This window comes from Gracilinanus agilis, chromosome 4 (assembly GCF_016433145.1).
Source record: "Gracilinanus agilis isolate LMUSP501 chromosome 4, AgileGrace, whole genome shotgun sequence".
NCBI lineage: Eukaryota > Metazoa > Chordata > Mammalia > Didelphimorphia > Didelphidae > Gracilinanus > Gracilinanus agilis.
In genome coordinates this window covers 91,565,339-91,584,284 of record NC_058133.1, presented here as the reverse complement: position 1 = coordinate 91,584,284, position 18,946 = coordinate 91,565,339, and the positions used below count along the sequence as shown (strand labels likewise).

The following is an 18,946-nucleotide window of genomic DNA, read 5'->3' as shown; positions in this document are numbered from 1 at the left end:
TCACTTGACCCCCATTGCCCACCCTTACCACTCTTCCACCTAGGAGCCAATACACAGAAGTTAAGGGTTTAAAAAAATTTAAAAAAAAATAGAAAAAAAAAACCACCATCAGCGACAGACAGAGACTTCTGTCACTTCAAGTGCACACCTCTAGTGCTTTGGGTTGACTGAAACCACAGAAGACAAAACAAAACTATAGATAAGAGACTCTGCAGTATCATAATATTTTCTATCACTGTGATCAGTATACTATTTTATTTCTTCTATAATAAAATGAGAAATAATTTTCAGAAATCTTTTTTAGATACAGTGAAGGTGAAATACGATTTAACCTGATGGCCATTGTATCTGACAGAAAGATGATATATGAGCAGAAGATAGCTGAGTTACAAAGACAGCTTGCAGAGGTTGGTTGCCAGCAATTATGTATATACAATTTAATAAGCATTTATTTTTTTCAAATTAATTTTAACTAATAATTATTATTAAATTAGTTTATTTGTCTAAACATAGACTGTTTTCAAAGCTTTATACCTAGTTGCTTGGGATACAAAGAAAAAGTGAAAAATAGCCTCTGACCATAACATTTTACTGGAGCATATTAGTTTTTTTGTTAAGTTGTTTTCTTCAGAAATGTCATTTTTACTTCATTCTTCTAGATTTAAAAGAAATGTTATAGTAATGGTAGATATTAAGTTATGTAAAAAAAATTTAGCTCATTTTTAGATTATCTTTCTGACTTAAGAAGAAAATTACTTATAATAGTGAAAACATAATGTAGATATTATGGTTGTTTACAATCTAGGTAGACTTTTACTGACTAAAATTCATGAATCTCAATAAGAAAAATAGAAGTATCTTCATATGCCAAGTATTTTATTTCACTCAAATATATTATTGTACTTGAAGATTTTGGAACATCTTTTTGTTAGTAGTTATATTTTAGAATGGTTTTACTCAATTACCAATATTTTAAATGTTAATTTCAGAATAATTATTCTATTACATACTCATCTTTTAAAAATATTAACAGTATTAATGTTTAATTATTAGTGTTGCTGTATTTTTTGTGGTTGTTTTTTTTTTGTTGTTCCCCAAGGAGGAACCTATGGATACAGATCAGAGTAGTAATATGTTAAGTACCATTCAATCAGAAGTTGCCAAACACCAGATGCTAATTGAAGAAGAAATTCAGAAATTAAAAAGATACAAGGTATGCTTCTTTTAAAATTATTTGAAGGTTTTAATTTGTTCTGCCTAGTTTTTTAGTTCTCTTTTCCTTTTCCCTCTTTCTTTCCCTCCCCCTCCTCTATTCTCCACAAAAATCTCACCTTATTTTTTATTGTTGGGTTGTTGAAGGTGCAGTATCAATGGATTGTAGGCTTCAATACAGACCTAGATTGTGTCTACGCTCCATCTACAACCCTAACTAATTTTAGAAAAGCTTATTACCATAAAGTTGGCCAAAACACTAGTTAGTTAATTTTTTAGTAGTTAGCAATGAACTAAAACAGTAGGAAATGGTGTTCCATCCAGTTGTTTGCCATGTGCCTGAAGAGGGGAGCTAAATTCAATAAAAAAAGGCCTTTCCTATGTGAAAGAATGAAATCAGAAGAGTTGCTAAAGTGTTAGAGCCATCAAGTCCTGCTAGATATCAACAGTCACTAAATAGTCACATGTAGATCCAGACAGCTGCTCTTAGAAGGTAGCATGAACTGAACAAGCCTTCTGATCCTAGTCTTGGAGAATGAGAAGAAAGAAAAGTAGCAGTAAAAGGCACTCTTAAAAACATCCAGAAGAGTTTGAGAAAATGTTTATAGGTTTTCTTGAAACTAAATGAAATGATTAGTGTTATAGTTATAAGAATCGTGCGTGTACATACAAGTGTACACAGTGAATAGAGATTTTGATTTGACATCTTGGTCATTGTTGTGAACTACAATGATTTGTGCTTTGTAAGTGAAGTTGTTATTTTATAGTTCAATTTAATAGTTTCATTTGACAAGTGTATACTAAATACTTTATAGGTATATTGCATTGTTTTTTGTATTCAGGTTAAAACAAACCACTCTACATGGTTTTAAAGAACTTAGTCTAGTAGGGGACTAAACCAAATTATAATACAAATTGTGACATTAAAATTCCTACTAAAATCTAATTGGTATAGAAATGACCTTTCTTTATCAAAGGCTATGTAAATGGAATGTAGCATCCTACCAATATAGAAAAGCCATGAGGATGGATACAGTGATGTGTCGTTTACGTGTCATTAGGTCTGAGGCTTCTTACCCCAAAGCTATAATGTAATGACCTTCTGAGCCACAGTACCTCTTGGCCATCTAGTGAGTTGTACAAGGTTTGTGATCTATGTGAATAGAGGGTGGACCCAAACAATACTTCAAATATTGAAGTAAAGTATTCCAAAGGACACTATGGAAGTGAAAGGCACAGAAAGATAGGTAGTAGAGGAAGTAGAAGAATTGAATTGTATAGAGATTAGTACAGGAAAGGATTTCTACCCAGTGTGGCAGGGATTAGGAGAGCAAAAGGTTAGAAAAGAAAATGAAGGAAAAAGTTAGTCTTGGGCAGGGTAGGAAGAGAGGAAATACTGAGTAGTTAGCCTACAGAAAAACATGTAGAAATAATCAGTTTTCAGGTTCTAGTTAAAGACTGGTGTCTTCGATGAATTTACTTCAGCTTATTGTCTTGGGCTAGTAATAGGTTCCTTTGAAGAGGGGAATCTGAAATGCTTGTGAGCCTCAATAGGCTACAGAGGATGCAGATAAATTTACTTCGTGTAAGAGTAGAACAAAATAACTCATTTATAATTGCTGATGGATTTGTGTATCTAAGCATTCTATGATTCTAAGATTCCTCTTTCAGAAGCTATATTGTGAACAGTGTCACCAGATTTGTGTTTGTTGTTTTCATTTATGGGTGAATTTCCAAATTTATTATAATCCACATTATGTTTCTCTTTCTTTTTGAAAAGATAAATTATAAAAAATTTTTACTTTAAACCTGTGGTTGGCTGTTAGCTTTAGTTTAATTCACAATCTTTATTGAACTTTTAGAGATAAGATAAATATCTTGCTATCTACTATCTATAACTATCTAGGCACAATGCAATTAGATTTTATCTTTTCTGCAGTTGTTGATAGTGAATAAACATTCCCAAAAAACAAAATGGAGTGCCATACATTTTTTTTTTTTTTTTTGGTATGTGAAAGTTAATCCTAGAATTGAGTCATACCTCTTAATGTTATAGTCCTGCCAGACACATCCATCTGAATATCTCATTCAACACATCCAAAATGAAACTCATATTTCTGTCTCTACTTCCAAACTTTGCTTTTTCTTTTGTGATATCATCATTCTCATTGTTATTGGGTTCATACTTATCCTTGACTCTTGTTTTACTTCCTATATTCAATCATTTTCCAAATTTTATTTATTTGACTTCCCTAACATCTCTTATCATCTTCTACTATGCTAACTATCATTATAGAAATAAAAGAGCATAGAACAGGACTGAGAGTTGTTTTACTTTTTCCTTTGTTTTGTAAGTTGCCATAACCAAAGAATTTGTTACTAAGCATTCAATGTAATGAGCTAGGCTAAACCTCAGAAACAGAAATAATCTGTTGCTCAGGCCAACACCTTTCTAGGATGATAAAATCTATTAGAACTTTCATTCTGCTCAACCCATAATTATTTCCATATGACATGGAATTAGGACCTCATGAAACTTAATAAGAATATTAAATTCATTTTTTTATCCAAGCCAGAATGGATGTATAATAGATGCATATGAGATGGATATTTCTTTTAAAAAATGTAATGTCTATTACTATATAGGCCTATATTCTGGGTTGGTACTTATTTCTTTCTTAGATGGCATCTATTTGAATCTACTTTTTTTTAACCCTTACTTTCTATCTTAAAATTGATATTAAGTATTAGTTCCAATGCAGTAGAGCAGTAAGGGCCAAGCAGTTGTAGTTAAATGACTTGCCCAGGGTCACACAATTAGGAAGTATGATTGATTGGGGGCAGTTGGGTGGCTCAGTGGATTGAGAGCCAAGACTAGAGACAGGACGTCCTAGGTTCAAATCTGGCCTCAGACACTTCCCAGCCGTGTGACCCGGGGCAAGTCACTTGACCCCCATTGCCTACCCTTACCACTCTTCTGCCTTGGAACCAATACACAGTATTGACTCCAAGATGGAAGGTATGGGTTTAAAAATAAAATAAAATAAAATAAAATGAGTACTGATTATTCTTCAGTCTTTGTCATTCAACTTTCAGATTGAAAATATTAGAAGAAAGCATAATTATCTGCCTTTCATCATGGAACTATTAAAGACTTTAGCAGAACACCAGCAATTAATACCATTAGTAGAAAAGGTAAGTAATGATTATTTTGTTATGTTTTCCCAAAATGCATATGAAATCTTTATTTTATCCTATATAAAAATTAAATTTTTTAAAGGATTCAATTAAATCTTGCGGTTTTATATCTGGTTATGCCAAATGTGATAGTCAGTTATAACCTAAGTTGAGAGAATACAGAAAAAATTATTACACCAATTCTGCTTTAATAGTTTCTGAATTTTCAGTATTGAACTCTAAGAGAGTTAAAAAATAAGCTCCATATTTATCTTATCCTTTATTATTATTTTAAACCTAGACTGTCTCTTTTAGGGTTGATACTAAGCATTGATTCTAAGGCATAAGGAGCAGTAAGAACTAGGCATTGGGGTTAAGTGTCTTTTCCAGTGTCACATAGCTAGGAAATGTTTGAAGCCAGGTTCTCCCAGTTCTAGGTTTGTTTCACTGCTCTCTAACTACACCAAAAAATGGGTTTTTAAAAAATCTTTTTTAAGAGTTGGAAGTAGACATTTCTTGCCTTAATTTCTTCTTGAGCTTTTTATTACATGTGTGATATGTCTTCTTTCATGACATGAGGAATAAGGAAATTTGTATTATGTGACAAAACTAGAAAATATATCAGATTGTTTATTGCCTGGGGTAGGGAGGAATTTGAATTGCAAAAGGTCAGAAAGCACTGCTAAAAAATTGTTTCTACATGTAATTTTTAAAAAAGGCATAGGAGATGCAAAAAAGAAAATTGGAAATAGAGTAAAACATCACAAATCTGAACTGGAATCAGGATAGATTATTTTAAAGCTTGAAAAAACCATTGTAGTTCAATTCCCTTAGGCTACAGATGAGGAAACTTAGGCCTGAAATAACTTTCCTAAAGTTCCACTACTGGCCAGGACAGTAATAGTGGTCTCTTTACTTCAAATCCAAATTTCTTTTCTTGGGGGTTAAAAAAAACAACAACTTAAATTATAAGTCTTAGTTATAAAATGTTAATAAGAAATAGAAATTTAATATTTTTTGGTACATAATAGTAATTGAAACTAGACTAATAAATAATTTGCCTAAATTCCATTGCTAAGAAACATATCAGTATGTTTGATAGTGTTTGATATATATATATATACTTATATATATATCTGTATGTATATATTTATTTATGAATACTTTAAGAGTCCTTGAGGGGGCAGTGAGGTGGCTCAGTGAAGTGAGCCAGGCCTAAAGATAGGTCCTGATTCTCAAATATTTCCTTAGATATGTCCTAGCTGTGTGACCTTGGGCAAGTCACTTAACTCCCATTGCCTAAACCTTACTGCTCTTCTGCCATGGAACCAATACCTAATATTGATTCTAAGCTGGAAGGTAATCATTTAAAGACAAAACAAAATAAAAAGAGTCCTTGAAAGTAATTTTATGCTTTTAAACCTAATTTCTTTAGTTTTGTACTATTAATGTGAAAATTTACTAAGCATAGTTTTTTTGGCTCTGTCAGCATTATCACAGGTTCCTAATTCTAGCATGAAAATTAACATGACATTTTAGCATTTTGTTATAAGAAAAATAAACTCTTCTTAAATCTACTGTGTTCTTCTTTACTTATGAATATCAAGAAATATTGGAAAAGGGAAGTTGGGACTATGAAGCAGTAATTTTAAAATTTGCTTTCAATTAGCTATAATAACTATACACTATCTTCTTTTCTTCTTTAGAAATCAGAATACTTCCTTGCCTTTAACCTTTAATTAATATTATATAAAATTTTTGGACATGAGATGTCAGTTTATGAATATTATCATTAACTATAATTAATTATAATTAAGTAATATCATAAGTTCTATTTGGACTGTTATACATTTTTAAAATTTTATTGTTTTGGGGCTTATTGAGTTACCTTGCCTTTACTTTTTCCTCTTGTGCTTTTTAAACGTGTGTTTATTTTTTATACCTGTTAACTTCTCATTATGGAAGACTACATAGTACAGTAGAAGGAACATGATATTTCCAATTGTTATTTCTTTAACTGTGTTGCCCAGAACTGGATACTTTTCAAAAATATCCTCCTATAGAAGGCAATCTACTTGAGGTCAGGAACTTTTTGTTTTATTTCCCTGGTGTCTTGCACTTAGTAGGTACTTTACAAATCTTTGTAATCCTTTAAAACTAGTTTTGATTCTGACACATACTTTGAAAGAGAGTTCTTGATGAATAAGCTTGCATCTCTTTAAATCTGTACCAGAAATTAGATACTCAGTATATATAACAAACACCATTGGCCATAAAAGAACCACTTTTTTTTAGAAAACGTTGAGCTGGAGGATAACTGCCTCTCCTTCCTGGATACTTTTTCCTACTTTGGCTTCCTCATGCTGCTGTTATCTTCTGGTTTCCCTACCTGTCTAATTCTCATTCTCCTCTTGCTTACTGGTTGTATTTTTGTTAATATTCGGTTCTTAATTTTTTTATCTTTCAAATTCTCTCCCTTGGTTACTGTATCAGTTACCATGGGTACTAATTTCATTTCTACAGAGCTGTACATCTCTAGTTCCTCCCACCTCATCAACTTCCTGCTAGATATTTCAGCCTAGATGTACAACTTCCTGCCTAGGCATCTCAGCATAGGTATGCTTGTAGATCTCAAAGTCAACATGTCAAAAGTGAAACTTATCCACTCATACCTCTTCCAGATGCCTTTCTTTTGAAGGTATTATCTTCTTACCTGACATTCAGTTTTACATCCTTGTTGTTATCCTTAATCTTCTTCCTTTCTCCAACTCCACATATTTGGACAGTTACCAAGCCTCATAGGTTTTCTTCCCCCCACTCCCTTTTAAAATCAAGTTAACCAATTGCTTATCTATTTTATTTATTTTTTCACAAAACCAGTTCCTTGTCTTATTTATTAGTTCAGTGGTTAATCATTTCCTTGATTTTTAGTTTTCCAATTTTGTGTTTAATTTGGGATTTTAAATTTGTTCTTTTTCTAGTTTTTTTAGTTGCATTCCCAATTCATTTATCTGCTTTTTCATTATTTTATTGATGTAAGCATTTAGAAATATAAAGTTCTCCCTTACGTAATGCTTTGGCAGCATCCAGTAAATTTTGGTAGGTTGTCTCTTCATTGTCATCTTCTTTAATGAGATTGTTGATTGTTTTCTAGAATTTATTCTTTGACCCATTTGTTTTTTAGGATAAGGTTATTTAGTTTCCAATTAGTTTTTAGTTTTTCTGCTGCCCTTTGTTGAATATAATTTTTATTGCATTCTGGTCTGAAAATATGTATTTAATATTTTTGCTTTTCTATGTTTGGTTGTAAGGTTTTTATGGTCACTTTTTATGAAAGTGCCTTGTACTGCTGATAAAAAACATCTATTATATCAAACTTGTCTAAAGTTCAGTTTATCTCTTTAATGTCTTTGTTTTTTGGTTGGATTTGTGTAGTTGAGAGAGAGAGAGAGAGAGAGAGAGAGAGAGAGAGAGAGAGAGAGATATGTTGGTCTTCCACCAGCATAGTTTTTACTATTTTCTTCTATAATTCGTGTAACTTGTCCTTTAGGAATTTGTGTGCAAATGTTATGCCATTTGGTACATATATGTTTAGTGATGATATTGTTTCATTGTCAATAGTGCCTTTTATAAAGGTGTAATTTCCTTTCTTATCTCTTTTGATTAGATTAAATTTTTGCTTTTACTTTGTTGAAGGTCATGATTGCAACCCCTGTTTTTTGTTTTCGTTTTTGTTTTTTTACTTCAGCTGAGGTATAGTAAATTCTGCTTCAGCTTCTTACTTTTACTCTGTGTGACTCCTTGCTTTAAATGTGTTTCTTGTAGACCACATTGTGGGATTCTGATTTTTAATTCACTATGCTATCCTTTTCTGTTTTGTGAGTGAATTCAGTCCATTCACATTCACAGTTATGATTACTAATTGGGTGTTTCCCTCCATCTTATTTTCTTCCTTTTTGCTCTTCTCTTCTCTCTCTCCTTTTAGTCTTTCCCTGTTTACAGATGTTTTATATTTTACTACCACCTCACCCAGTTTGCTCTCCTTTTTGCCCATTCCCCCCGCCCCATTTTCCACCCTCCCATTTCCCTCGTTAAGATAGGTTTCTGTAGCTGAGTGTGAATGTTATTCTCACTTTGAGTTTATTCCAATGAAAGTTAGGTTCAAGTGTAGCCCACTGCCCTCCCCCCATCTTTTCTTCCACTGTATTGACTCTTATGTGCCACTTTTTTTTTTTTTTTTTTTTGGTTAAACTCTTACCTTCTGCCTTGGAACCAGAAGAGTGGTAAGGGCTAGGCAATGGGAGTTAAGTGACTTGCCCAGGGTCACAAAGCTAGGAAGGGTCTGAGGCCACATTTGAACCTAGGGCCTCCAATTTCTAGGCCTGTCTCTTAAACCATTGAGCTACCCAGATATCTGACCCTTATGTGCCACTTCCTTGAAAGATAGTTTGTCCTCTTCTTCTATTTCTTTTTCTCCATCTGTTCTTCTTTTCTGCCCCATCCCATTTCTTAATCTAGATTATTGCAATCCTGATTGACCTTCCTGTTTAAAACCTGTTACACTCTAGTCTACTTTGCTACCAAAGTAACTTTCCTTAGTGCATATCGGATCTTATCTCTCTCCTACCCAGCCAACCCTAGTGGCTTTAGAATAAAACATGAGTCTAAATGTTTAGCTTTGAAAGCCTTACACCATCTGGCAGCTTTGTATCTTTCTGGCTTCGTTGGATATTACTACCCTACACTCTGTGATACAAGTTGGCTTTGTTCTTCCCATATAAGGGACCAGCTCCCTTCTCCTTGCCTTTGAATTTGCTCTTTCCCTCTGCCTGGAATGGCTTCTCTCTTCCTTAAAGAATGCAACTCAATCACTGTCTCCTGCATAAAACCTTTCCTTATTTTCCAACTGTTCTGTTTTGTATTTTAATTATTTAATTATTGTGGGTCTATACCCCTATTAAAGTATGAGCTTTGCGAGGGGAGGAATCATGTAATTTTTCTCTAAATCTCTCCTACTGTCTAGCACAATGTTCTTCCTATAATAGATGTTATAATAAATTTGAATCCAAATTATTACATTGATTCTGCTTGAGTGATCTGTAGTATATCTTTTCCATGTTTATTATTTGTGGAATTTATAATTAGTATATTGTACCATGTTTTCTTTCTTTATGTAGTGTATAGTCTTCTCTATGCATTGTAGCCTGATGGCACTGTATGACAAAATATAGCACTCTAATGTAGGAAAATAGGGCTTCCCCACAATTAGTAATCTGATTTATATTTCCAAAGAGAAGTGATACTTAATCTGGCAACTATTTGGGAACTCTTCTTTGGAACTTCTTTTGTGTGTACATATCCTCTTACTAGATGTGTCTTTTTTTATAGAAGAAGTGCAGTAAAGCCATTCATGTTTATTTTAATTTATTAAAATTATCAATGCTGACATCTCAATAATTTCCTAATCATGCAAAGGTATATTTTGTTTTGTCAGTACTATGTTCCATTATGCACAAATTATTTTAAATGGATACTTTTGTTTATCTTAAGGGAATTATTTTTTTACTTCTGTGATTGTATTTTGCTTTGTATACCCTCCTTAATTTTATATTAATTAAGGTCATCCAAGGAATGAATGACCTGAGATTCTTTGTACAATTTTTCATTTGCTCTACTAAGGATGCTGCCATTGAATTCATCCTTGGGCTTTATTTAGTTTACAAGTATATTCAGGAATGAATCAAGAAAGAAAAAATAAATATTTGTTTTTCATATTATGCCCAAAGTATAATTGAAGTTTCATTCTGTGAAATGAAGCTTTGCTCAGTATTAATGGATTAATAGTTGTTTACAGAGGCAGGTAGATGGCATAGTTGATAGAGGTTTGAACCTGGAATCAGGAGTTCAGATGTGGCCTTCTGACACTTACTAGTTGTGTGACCCTGGACCAATCACCTAACCTCTTTTTTCAATTTGAGGATAATTATAGCACTTACCTCAATCAAATCAATTATCAAATAGGATAATATTTATACTTAAATAATATAAATATTTGATATTATTTACATATAACCTAGAAATATAAATAATACATAGAACATGAATATAAATAAATAATATGCCATAATATAATAGATAAATAAAATAATAAAATATCTAAGACTTAGCACAATGTCTGGCACACAATAGGTACTTAATAAATGTTTGTTCCCTTCCTTTTCCTCCCACTCAACAGATGGGAAATGTGAGTACAATAGCTCAGTAAACCATTTTTTAAACTACATTGTCTATATGGCCTAAAACATAGTTATAGCTTACTCTTCTCTGTTTTTAAGTTGAGCAAGCACTGAGTAGAGAAAATTTTGTTTAATCATGTTAAATTATATTACAATTTGACTAATACCTCAAATTTAACTTCCTCTATCTCCTATTTTGTACTTCAGCAAAATTTTTTAAGTTGTATAATAGAAATTTATTTCTTTTAGAATCTGTCCTAAAGTATATTACTTTCTTGTATACATAATTCTTCAGAGACCTTATTGGAGTAAATTTTCATTTAATCAGAATTTAAACAGAAAGATGAAATAATTGAGGCTTTCCTTTCTTCTGCTTTTACGCGGAAAAAAAAAACTCACGACAAGCAATAAGTTGGGATTAATTTTTTTTAAAGCCATTTTTGAGGGCATTTCATAAAATTGTACAGTGCTAATATTCGTAATGATAACCCAGTGTGCTTTTTTTTTTGAGATTCCAAATAGTACAAAATTATGTTCATATATTTAGTATTATAAGTTTCTATGCTTTTGTTAAGGAGAATATTAATTAGAACATAGAATTCGTTATCCCTTTTCCTCTACACAAGTAGTTTGGTATTGCAGTAAGAACATTGAACTTGGAGACCTAGATTCAAATTCTGTCTCATATTAATTGTATGACCATGGGCAAATCACTTAACTAAGCCTCAGTTTCATCTATAAAATGGGAATAAGAATCCCTATGGAAACTATCCTTATTGCATCTTAATATTGTCAAAGTAGATCATGTTTATATAACATTTCATACCTTTAAAGCATTAAACAAAGGTTGATTGCTATTATTATAATTGGAGGAAAGATCACTTTCAAATGGAAAAGAGCCAGAAACTCAATATAATTTTATGTGATGGTTTCTACTTACAAGTGAAGGGAAAACATAAGAATGATCTTTCATAGAAAGGCTTGGAAAAGTTTTTAACAAAATTACACATTCAATATATCCTAAAAAATGTATTTCCAGTTATAAGGGAAAACCTTGTACAATTGTTGCTCTTGAATTTGTGCCATAATTTTGTCTTTTAACTTCTAGGCAAAAGAAAAACAGAATGCGAAGAAAGCTCAGGAAACCAAATAAAGAGGATGCTCGGAGGAAGATGATGCTAATCTTAGTTTCATGAAAAAAACCAAGTATATGAGTATATGAGACTTTTAACAACATCCTATATCTGGTCCAGACTTTCAACATCTTCTGGTCCAGCATACATTTGACAATAGTAACGATCTGTCTCACCTTGAATGCATGGATTCATACAATCTTTTCCCTTTACCTGCATCATGTGCATGTAGTGCATATTAAGTAAAAGTGGTGTTTAGAGTTGCTTGACCAAATTCCATTATTTGACATTTATATCTGAATTCCTGATAGCTTCTCTGAAAATAGAACTACTGTATTGCACCTGAAATGCACAAGTGATATTCTTTAGTTCTAAACTGTTCCTAATTTGTCTTTTAGGCTTTAGTTCCACAGTTAAAAACTAAGATTTATAATAAAACAGAAAAAGGTCACACATTAATAATATTTGGACTGTTTTTGCTTTCTTAAATCTTATCATTAATGGAACAGTTTGGTACACCCTCTTTCTCTTTGGTACTTATTGTTTGGAGATTTTAAATAGAATTTTATTTTTTATTTTCTATACTGAGTAGTTGATAATATTTTAATTACAAACCCACTTAATAAAGGCAAATGTGTAAGGATTTCCATTTCTATCAGTGGAAAAAAATAACAAAGAGCCCATTTTTATTTTGGGAAACTTAATTTTGGGGGGGTAGAATTATTTTTGTGGAATGTATGAGAGTATCATGTGCTTTGAGGCATATTTTTTTCTTAATGATAGTCATTTTATATTTTAAATTTTTTTCACAAAATTGTTTGGCCATATTATTTTTTAAACTGTTATCTGTGTCCTGAAATGGTTTTTTAATTTGATGATCTTATACTTCAGAGGATCTTCTTTGAAAATGGGGATATGAGTAGAAACCAGTAGGATCTTCATGTCAATTAAGAAAAAGTATAGAGAGGCATGACTCAATATATCCTCATAGTGCTATTTAAAAAACATCTTTGTAATATTGGGCTTCATCAAATTTTACTTTATATGATATACTTTGTCTTCTTGTTCATAAATGAAATCTCATAAATCCTCATAAAAGGAAATTCCAATTCTCTTTGTGAATTAGGCCCATTACTAATGTGAATTTTCAAAGGAGATTGTTTTAAGAAATACCCCAGCACAGTGATTATATTACTTTAAAATTTGATGAGATATTAATAAAACAATTTAATGATAATTTTTTTCTCTGTGTGAATAATTTACTAATTTTGATCATTTAATACAGTGATAGGCAAACTTTTTAAAGAGGGGGCCAAAGGAAAGGAAATGCTCATCTGCCAGTCTGTTTCTAAGGCAACTCTTTCGAAGTTTCATTGTATTGTGTCCTACTCATTGTATTTGTCAGATTAGGAATAATGTTGCAGGACCAGATAGAACATTTCAGGGAGCCCATCTGGCCCCCAGGCCCCACAGACCATAGTTTGCCCATCACTAATTTAAGACATTAGAAGAGTAGCATATATCTCTCCACTCCAGTTTATCTTTCATAGCTAACAAAAAGGATTATTTTTAATTGCAAGTCTGACCACATTCTCTGATTCCACCTTAATACTCAATAAACTCAAATGACTCCTAGTTGCTTCAAAGATAAAATATACATTTTTCTTTTAAAGCCACCTTCACCTTGGACCAGACCTACCTTTCCAGTTCTTCACCTGTCAGATAAATTAACTTTCTTGCTATTCAATACTCATGGCACTTCATGCCTCAAATATTTTCCCTCCTAACCTTCACTCACAGAATCCTGTACTTCTTTCAAGACTTCGCTCAAACACCACCTTCTTCATGGACTTTTTCCTGATTTTCCCACAATTGCTTCTGAACCTTGCTCCCTACACTATAATATTTGTCTTTATTCTGTGTGTGTTTGTATATGTGTGTGTGTGTGTGTGTGTGTGTTTTGTCTTTCATGATAGAATGTGAACTACTTGAGGAATTATTTCATTTTTTTGTCTTCATAGCACCTATCACAATGCTTACACATAGTAGTAACTTAATAAATATAATGCTAGTAGATAGATAACTTTGCTGGCTAGTAGCTACTTTGGGAGGTACATTAACTTTTTCAGCCTAGTATTTAAAAGATTCACCCCCCCTACAGCATCAGTGTGACAGAACTTGTACTTTTGCATACATAGAAAGGCTTTTAGATACTAACTTTATTGAAAGCATCTGGAGAGTGAATTTTTTTTTAAATGGACTTTGGTCAAAGGGGTCAAGTTGGGTCATTGAAAGAACTTCACTTTCCATCCTTAAAGCAATTTAATCTTATTTCCTCCTATTCACTTTGAAGCCATATCACATTTCCAAATTAAATATCCATTGCCCATCTCCAAAATGTGTCTTAGAAGCACAGTTGATGTATAGTGGTTAGAGTATTGGGTTTAGAATTAGGAAGACCTTGGTTCTAATACTGCCTATGATGCAACTAGCTTTGTGACAATGGGAAAGTCACTTAACCTCTGTACAAGTGATTCTTTAATACTATTTTGTTATAGACCTTCTGGAGGAAGTTCCCCCCAAAAAAGGAAATTATGGGTTCTTTTAGTAGTAACAGTTGGACTGTCCTTATCTATCTTGGGAGTGGCTCCATCACTCCTGATTAGGCCAAGACATTCTAAAATTAATGCTTTATTAAACTGAAATTATAGAATGATGATAAAAAATGATAGCAAACCATTTCAAAGCAGAGATGTATGTATATGTTATAATTTTCTACAGGAATTTCAGGACTGAAAACTTTGTTACAATGTTTAGTTTTTTTGACATTTAATTAGAATTTTAAAAGAAGCACTTATAAAACATAGATGATTTCCTTATCTTTTTATACAGCTGATCATCCTTTAAACAAATATTCCCTTTCATTCTCCTTTTTAGCTCCTTGTGAAAGAAAGGTTTATTACATTGGACAATCTCTCTTCCCATCCCTATATTTCCCTCTCTCCTGTGGGAAATATAAGTAAGGTAATGGGGTCACCAGGGATATTATAATAAACTAAGAGGTTTGTGGGAACACACTTTGGGATTTAAGAGAGATTAGACTTGGACATTGAAGACTTGTACAGTTAAGCTACTCCTAACTGACAAATAACAGTCAACTGTCACTCTGGCCAGAGGTCTTGAATTCAGACCAGGCAACAGGATGAAACTGGGTTTTAATTAGAAACAACTAAAAGGAGGGATAGGAATGACTACTCTAAACCCTTAACACCTAATAACAAAACCCACAGGGAAAGGGAAGGACTTATTCTACTCTAATTTAGTGATCTAAACTAACAGGGCCCAAGGAGCTATAAAGGAGTCTCTGGGTTTCTGCCTCAAACCTGGAACCTGCCAGGCTTGAGTACAGCTAAGGCTTTGTGGCTTTGGGATTCTCACTGCAATCCACTGATGATCTCTGGATGCCAGGAGCTAGGTTGTCTCAGGTACCAAGTAGAGAAGGTTTTGCTTGAAGCACTGTTCACCAGTTCTCAAACTTCTCCTCCTCCCTTGGCTCTGTAGATTTGTCCTTTTGCTAGATGCCACACTCAGGATCCCAGGGAAGAACTGGAAGCAGGGTGTCCTTTGCTCTGAGGTCTCCCAGGCTGGCAACAGTTTTTGCCCACCACTAATGGAGTCCACACTCAGGGCACAGACACACTTCCTCCTCCTTCATTCCAACCTGGAATTCCCAGCTCCAGCTCTTTCCTGCTATGTACTTCCTAATACAAAGTCAATACCTAATCTAATCTTCCTCACAACACTCCCCACCCCATTAGAGCTGAGTCTAAATATAAATTTGATTGTATGATCATTGTGTGTGTGTTTGTGCATGTGAACATGTACAAATTAGGATTGGAATATATGGATATAAATTATTGGCGCTAATGTAGGCATACATACATGTCAATATGATATTACTGAAACAGTTTTGGTGCAGGAATAGCTAGAGCTAAGAAACTGTCCTAAGGTATAAATTAGAATAGGCAGGTACATTCTGTCTAAACTATCTTGTTTTGGCAGTTTTCCATTTTGTAAGGCAGTCTTTATGTCTCTTTCCTGTACAAAAAAAAATTACTTTTAGAAAACGAACCCATTTTTGCATGCTTTCTTAGGTACTGGATGATTTTTCAAGGCCTGAAGTCAGAATTCTTCTATTTCACACACACACACACACACACACACACACACATGCAAGCATAGATGCATAGGTAGAATACAATTCTTAATGCTCCATCAGTTCTTATATTGGGAAGAACATAGGGCTTGTAAGGATGGGATTTGTGCAAGGGGGATGGGCTTGAAAACTGTTTGAGCATATGCCAGTCTTGTACAACATTTTCAAAAGGCCTAAGATTGACCCAGTACTTGGCACAAACCTGGCACATAATATAGGCACTTAATAAATGTTTATTGACTGACTGACTTTACCTTTGAGGAGCATGCAAACAGTGACAGTTCAATTCAATAGTTATGAATCGCTATATATGAATTAAGGTACTAGTGATACAGAAATTAAAAACAAAAGACCTAGTCCCTGCCCTTAAGCAGCTTGCTCCTAAAGAATACAGATATTAGAAACCAAATAGGAGAAGTAGCATCAGGAAAAGTAACTCTTAAGTCTGCAGAATTCTAAACTAATACAAGTCAGAAAATCCATTACAAACATTTGTGTATTAAATAAACATGTTATAGGAGTTTATAAAGAAAGCAATTTGCTCTTTTTTGAAAAACCCTTAACTTGTTTTAAAATCAATGCTAAGTATTGGTTCCAAGGCATAAAAGTGATAAAGGCTAGGCATTTAGGGTTAAATGACTTGTCCAGGGTCACACATCTAGGAAGTATCTGAGGCCAGATTTGAACCCAGGACCTCTCATCTTCAGGCCTGACTCTCTCCACTGAACCACCTAGCTTTTCCAACTCAATTTTAGAAACATGTGTTCGATGCCTCGCCTGAATTTCTGTGCAACAATTATATGTGGGCACAATATTTTGTTAGATGACATTTTTTATAACATTAGAGCAAGAATATATATCTCTATAGTGCTGCTGCTGCTACTCTTCTGTTGGCTTCCTTCTCTATTTCCTTCCTTAGCTACCTTGCAAACACTTCCTCTACCAAAATCTAAAAATCATACTAGTCAAAATTCTCATTTGGGAAATCCAAGAAAAAGTCACAGTGAGTCATTTTGTAGTCTAGGGTATCTCGGAAGATCTACAGAGATGTCTAAAAACACGGGGCTGAGGCTTGGTCCAAAGAGATGTCAAGCTGAGCATTCTAGCATCCAAGGATTGAAAGCCTACTGAGACTGGACAGCAGGATAGGAAGCACCAAGGCAGGAAGAGATCAAGATCCCCAAACCAGGAAAGAGTGCCATCTGGAAGCTCTGTTGTCTTCTACCCACTTCCGAGTCACAGATAGATGGCAGATTGAGGAGTGGCAGGTCTGCGCCCCAGCTGTATACTGAGCAAAAATAAGTTCAGAACCTTCAGATCCTCAACCTGAACTCTGAAAGCAGCAGATGGACCCAAGTTCATTCCAGACATTCTCCTGAGAAGTACATGGAGCTTAGCCCTAACATAAAGCCCAGAGGCAGAAAGTAAGCTGGGTTTTACAACAGTTTTTTAATTTGTTTTTTGTGTTGGCAAAGAATTGGAAACTGAGGGGATGACAATCAATTGAGGAATGGCTGTGGTATATGATTAGAACAGAATACTATTGTACTATGAGAAGTGATGAACAGGATGATTTCTGAAAAGCCTGGAAAGACCTACATGAACTGATGCAAAGTGAAGTGAGGAGAACAGTGTACACAGTAAGAGTAATATTGTATGATAATCAATTAAAAAGGCTTAGCTATTCCTTGCAAGATGATACAAAATAATTCCAAAGGACTCAGATATAAAATTCTGTCCACCTCCAAAGAAAAAACTGATGGAATCCTAATGCAGATTGAACAAACTATTTTTCACTTTATTTTTGTTGTGGGTTTCTTTTTTTTAAAATGAATTTTCTTCCACAACATAACCAATGTGGAAATGATTTTCATGTTCACATATGTATAGCCTAGATCAAATTGCTTACCGCCTCAGAGAGAGAAAGATTTGACTCAAAATTTTGGAAAACAAGTGTTTAAAATTGTTTCCACATATGACTGAAAAAAATAACAATACATTAAACAAAAATAAAATTAAAGAAAAAAGTAGGCTAGAAGAATGAGCAAACAATAACAACAAAAGAATCCCACCATAAAGAGTTATTATTGGTTGTTTCTTTGTTTCCTATTTAATTGCCTAACAGTTGTTATCTTTTGGTTCTACACAATGTAGTAGATAAATTCAAAAAATGTAAAGGCTTGTCAAATATTCAACAGCCTCATTTGCTCTTCCTAATGTTATAACCTCACAACATTTATGAGTATCCTTTACCTTTTGTCTTCAACATTGTGCGGAACTAAAACATTCAAAATTCAAACATTCAATAGAACAAATCCAACAAAATTTTTATTATGCATTTATGTGTACAAAACATTGTGCTATGCCTTAAGGAAGTATAAAGTGTGGATAAGACAAGGTCCTAATTTTCATGGAACTGAAAGCTTAGGATCATCAGGTTGTTAGAATGGAAAGAACTCTAGACCATTTAATTAGTACAACTTTCTTGTTTTACAGATGGGGAAATTGAAGCAGAAAGAGGTGTAAATGATTTTCCAAGAGTCACCTTGGAGTAATAGAGCTCATATACAGGTAATTGTAAAGAAAAATAATACATAGTTTGTGCATTAGAATGGTATAAAAAATTTAGACCAAATATTAATTTATTTCCAAGACAAGTGAGAAAAAAAAACTTTTTAGATTGGTAAAAGGCATAAAAAAGAAAGTCAAGGTACAGATAGAGAGAAGATAAATATTGACATCTGTGAAGAGTGAATCAAACTTTGTTTATCAATCAGCAATTTTTAAATTAATCAACCCAAAACTTAAACACCTCTACTTAACACTAAGTAAGGGAATTCCCAAGTCATTTACTAAAGTGGCTAACAACCCCAGAGATGACTGCCCTGCCCTTGGGCAGTGCTAGCAAATTTAAAGACTGCAATTTGTTCCCATAAAGTGGAGGAAGGGACAGGAAGTGATGTGGAAAAAGG

At 33.4% G+C, this 18,946-nt stretch overlaps 1 protein-coding gene across 2 annotated transcripts in view; it reads left to right on the top strand.

Moving 5' to 3' along the window:
• The window catches only part of UCHL5 (ubiquitin C-terminal hydrolase L5), a 39,088-nt gene extending 26,123 nt beyond the window's left edge, over positions 1–12,965 (top strand). The window contains exons 8-11 of one of the 2 annotated variants that reach the window (XM_044674422.1): positions 305–407; positions 1,103–1,213; positions 4,309–4,407; positions 11,734–12,965. In XM_044674422.1, coding sequence (XP_044530357.1) covers positions 305–407; positions 1,103–1,213; positions 4,309–4,407; positions 11,734–11,778 — 358 coding nt within the window. In that variant the 3' untranslated portion in view covers positions 11,779–12,965. Of the gene's footprint in view, positions 1–304; positions 408–1,099; positions 1,214–4,308; positions 4,408–11,733 lie in introns of both variants that reach the window. The other variant, XM_044674421.1, reaches the window with a different exon arrangement.
• Positions 12,966–18,946: the final 5,981 nt, after the last annotated feature.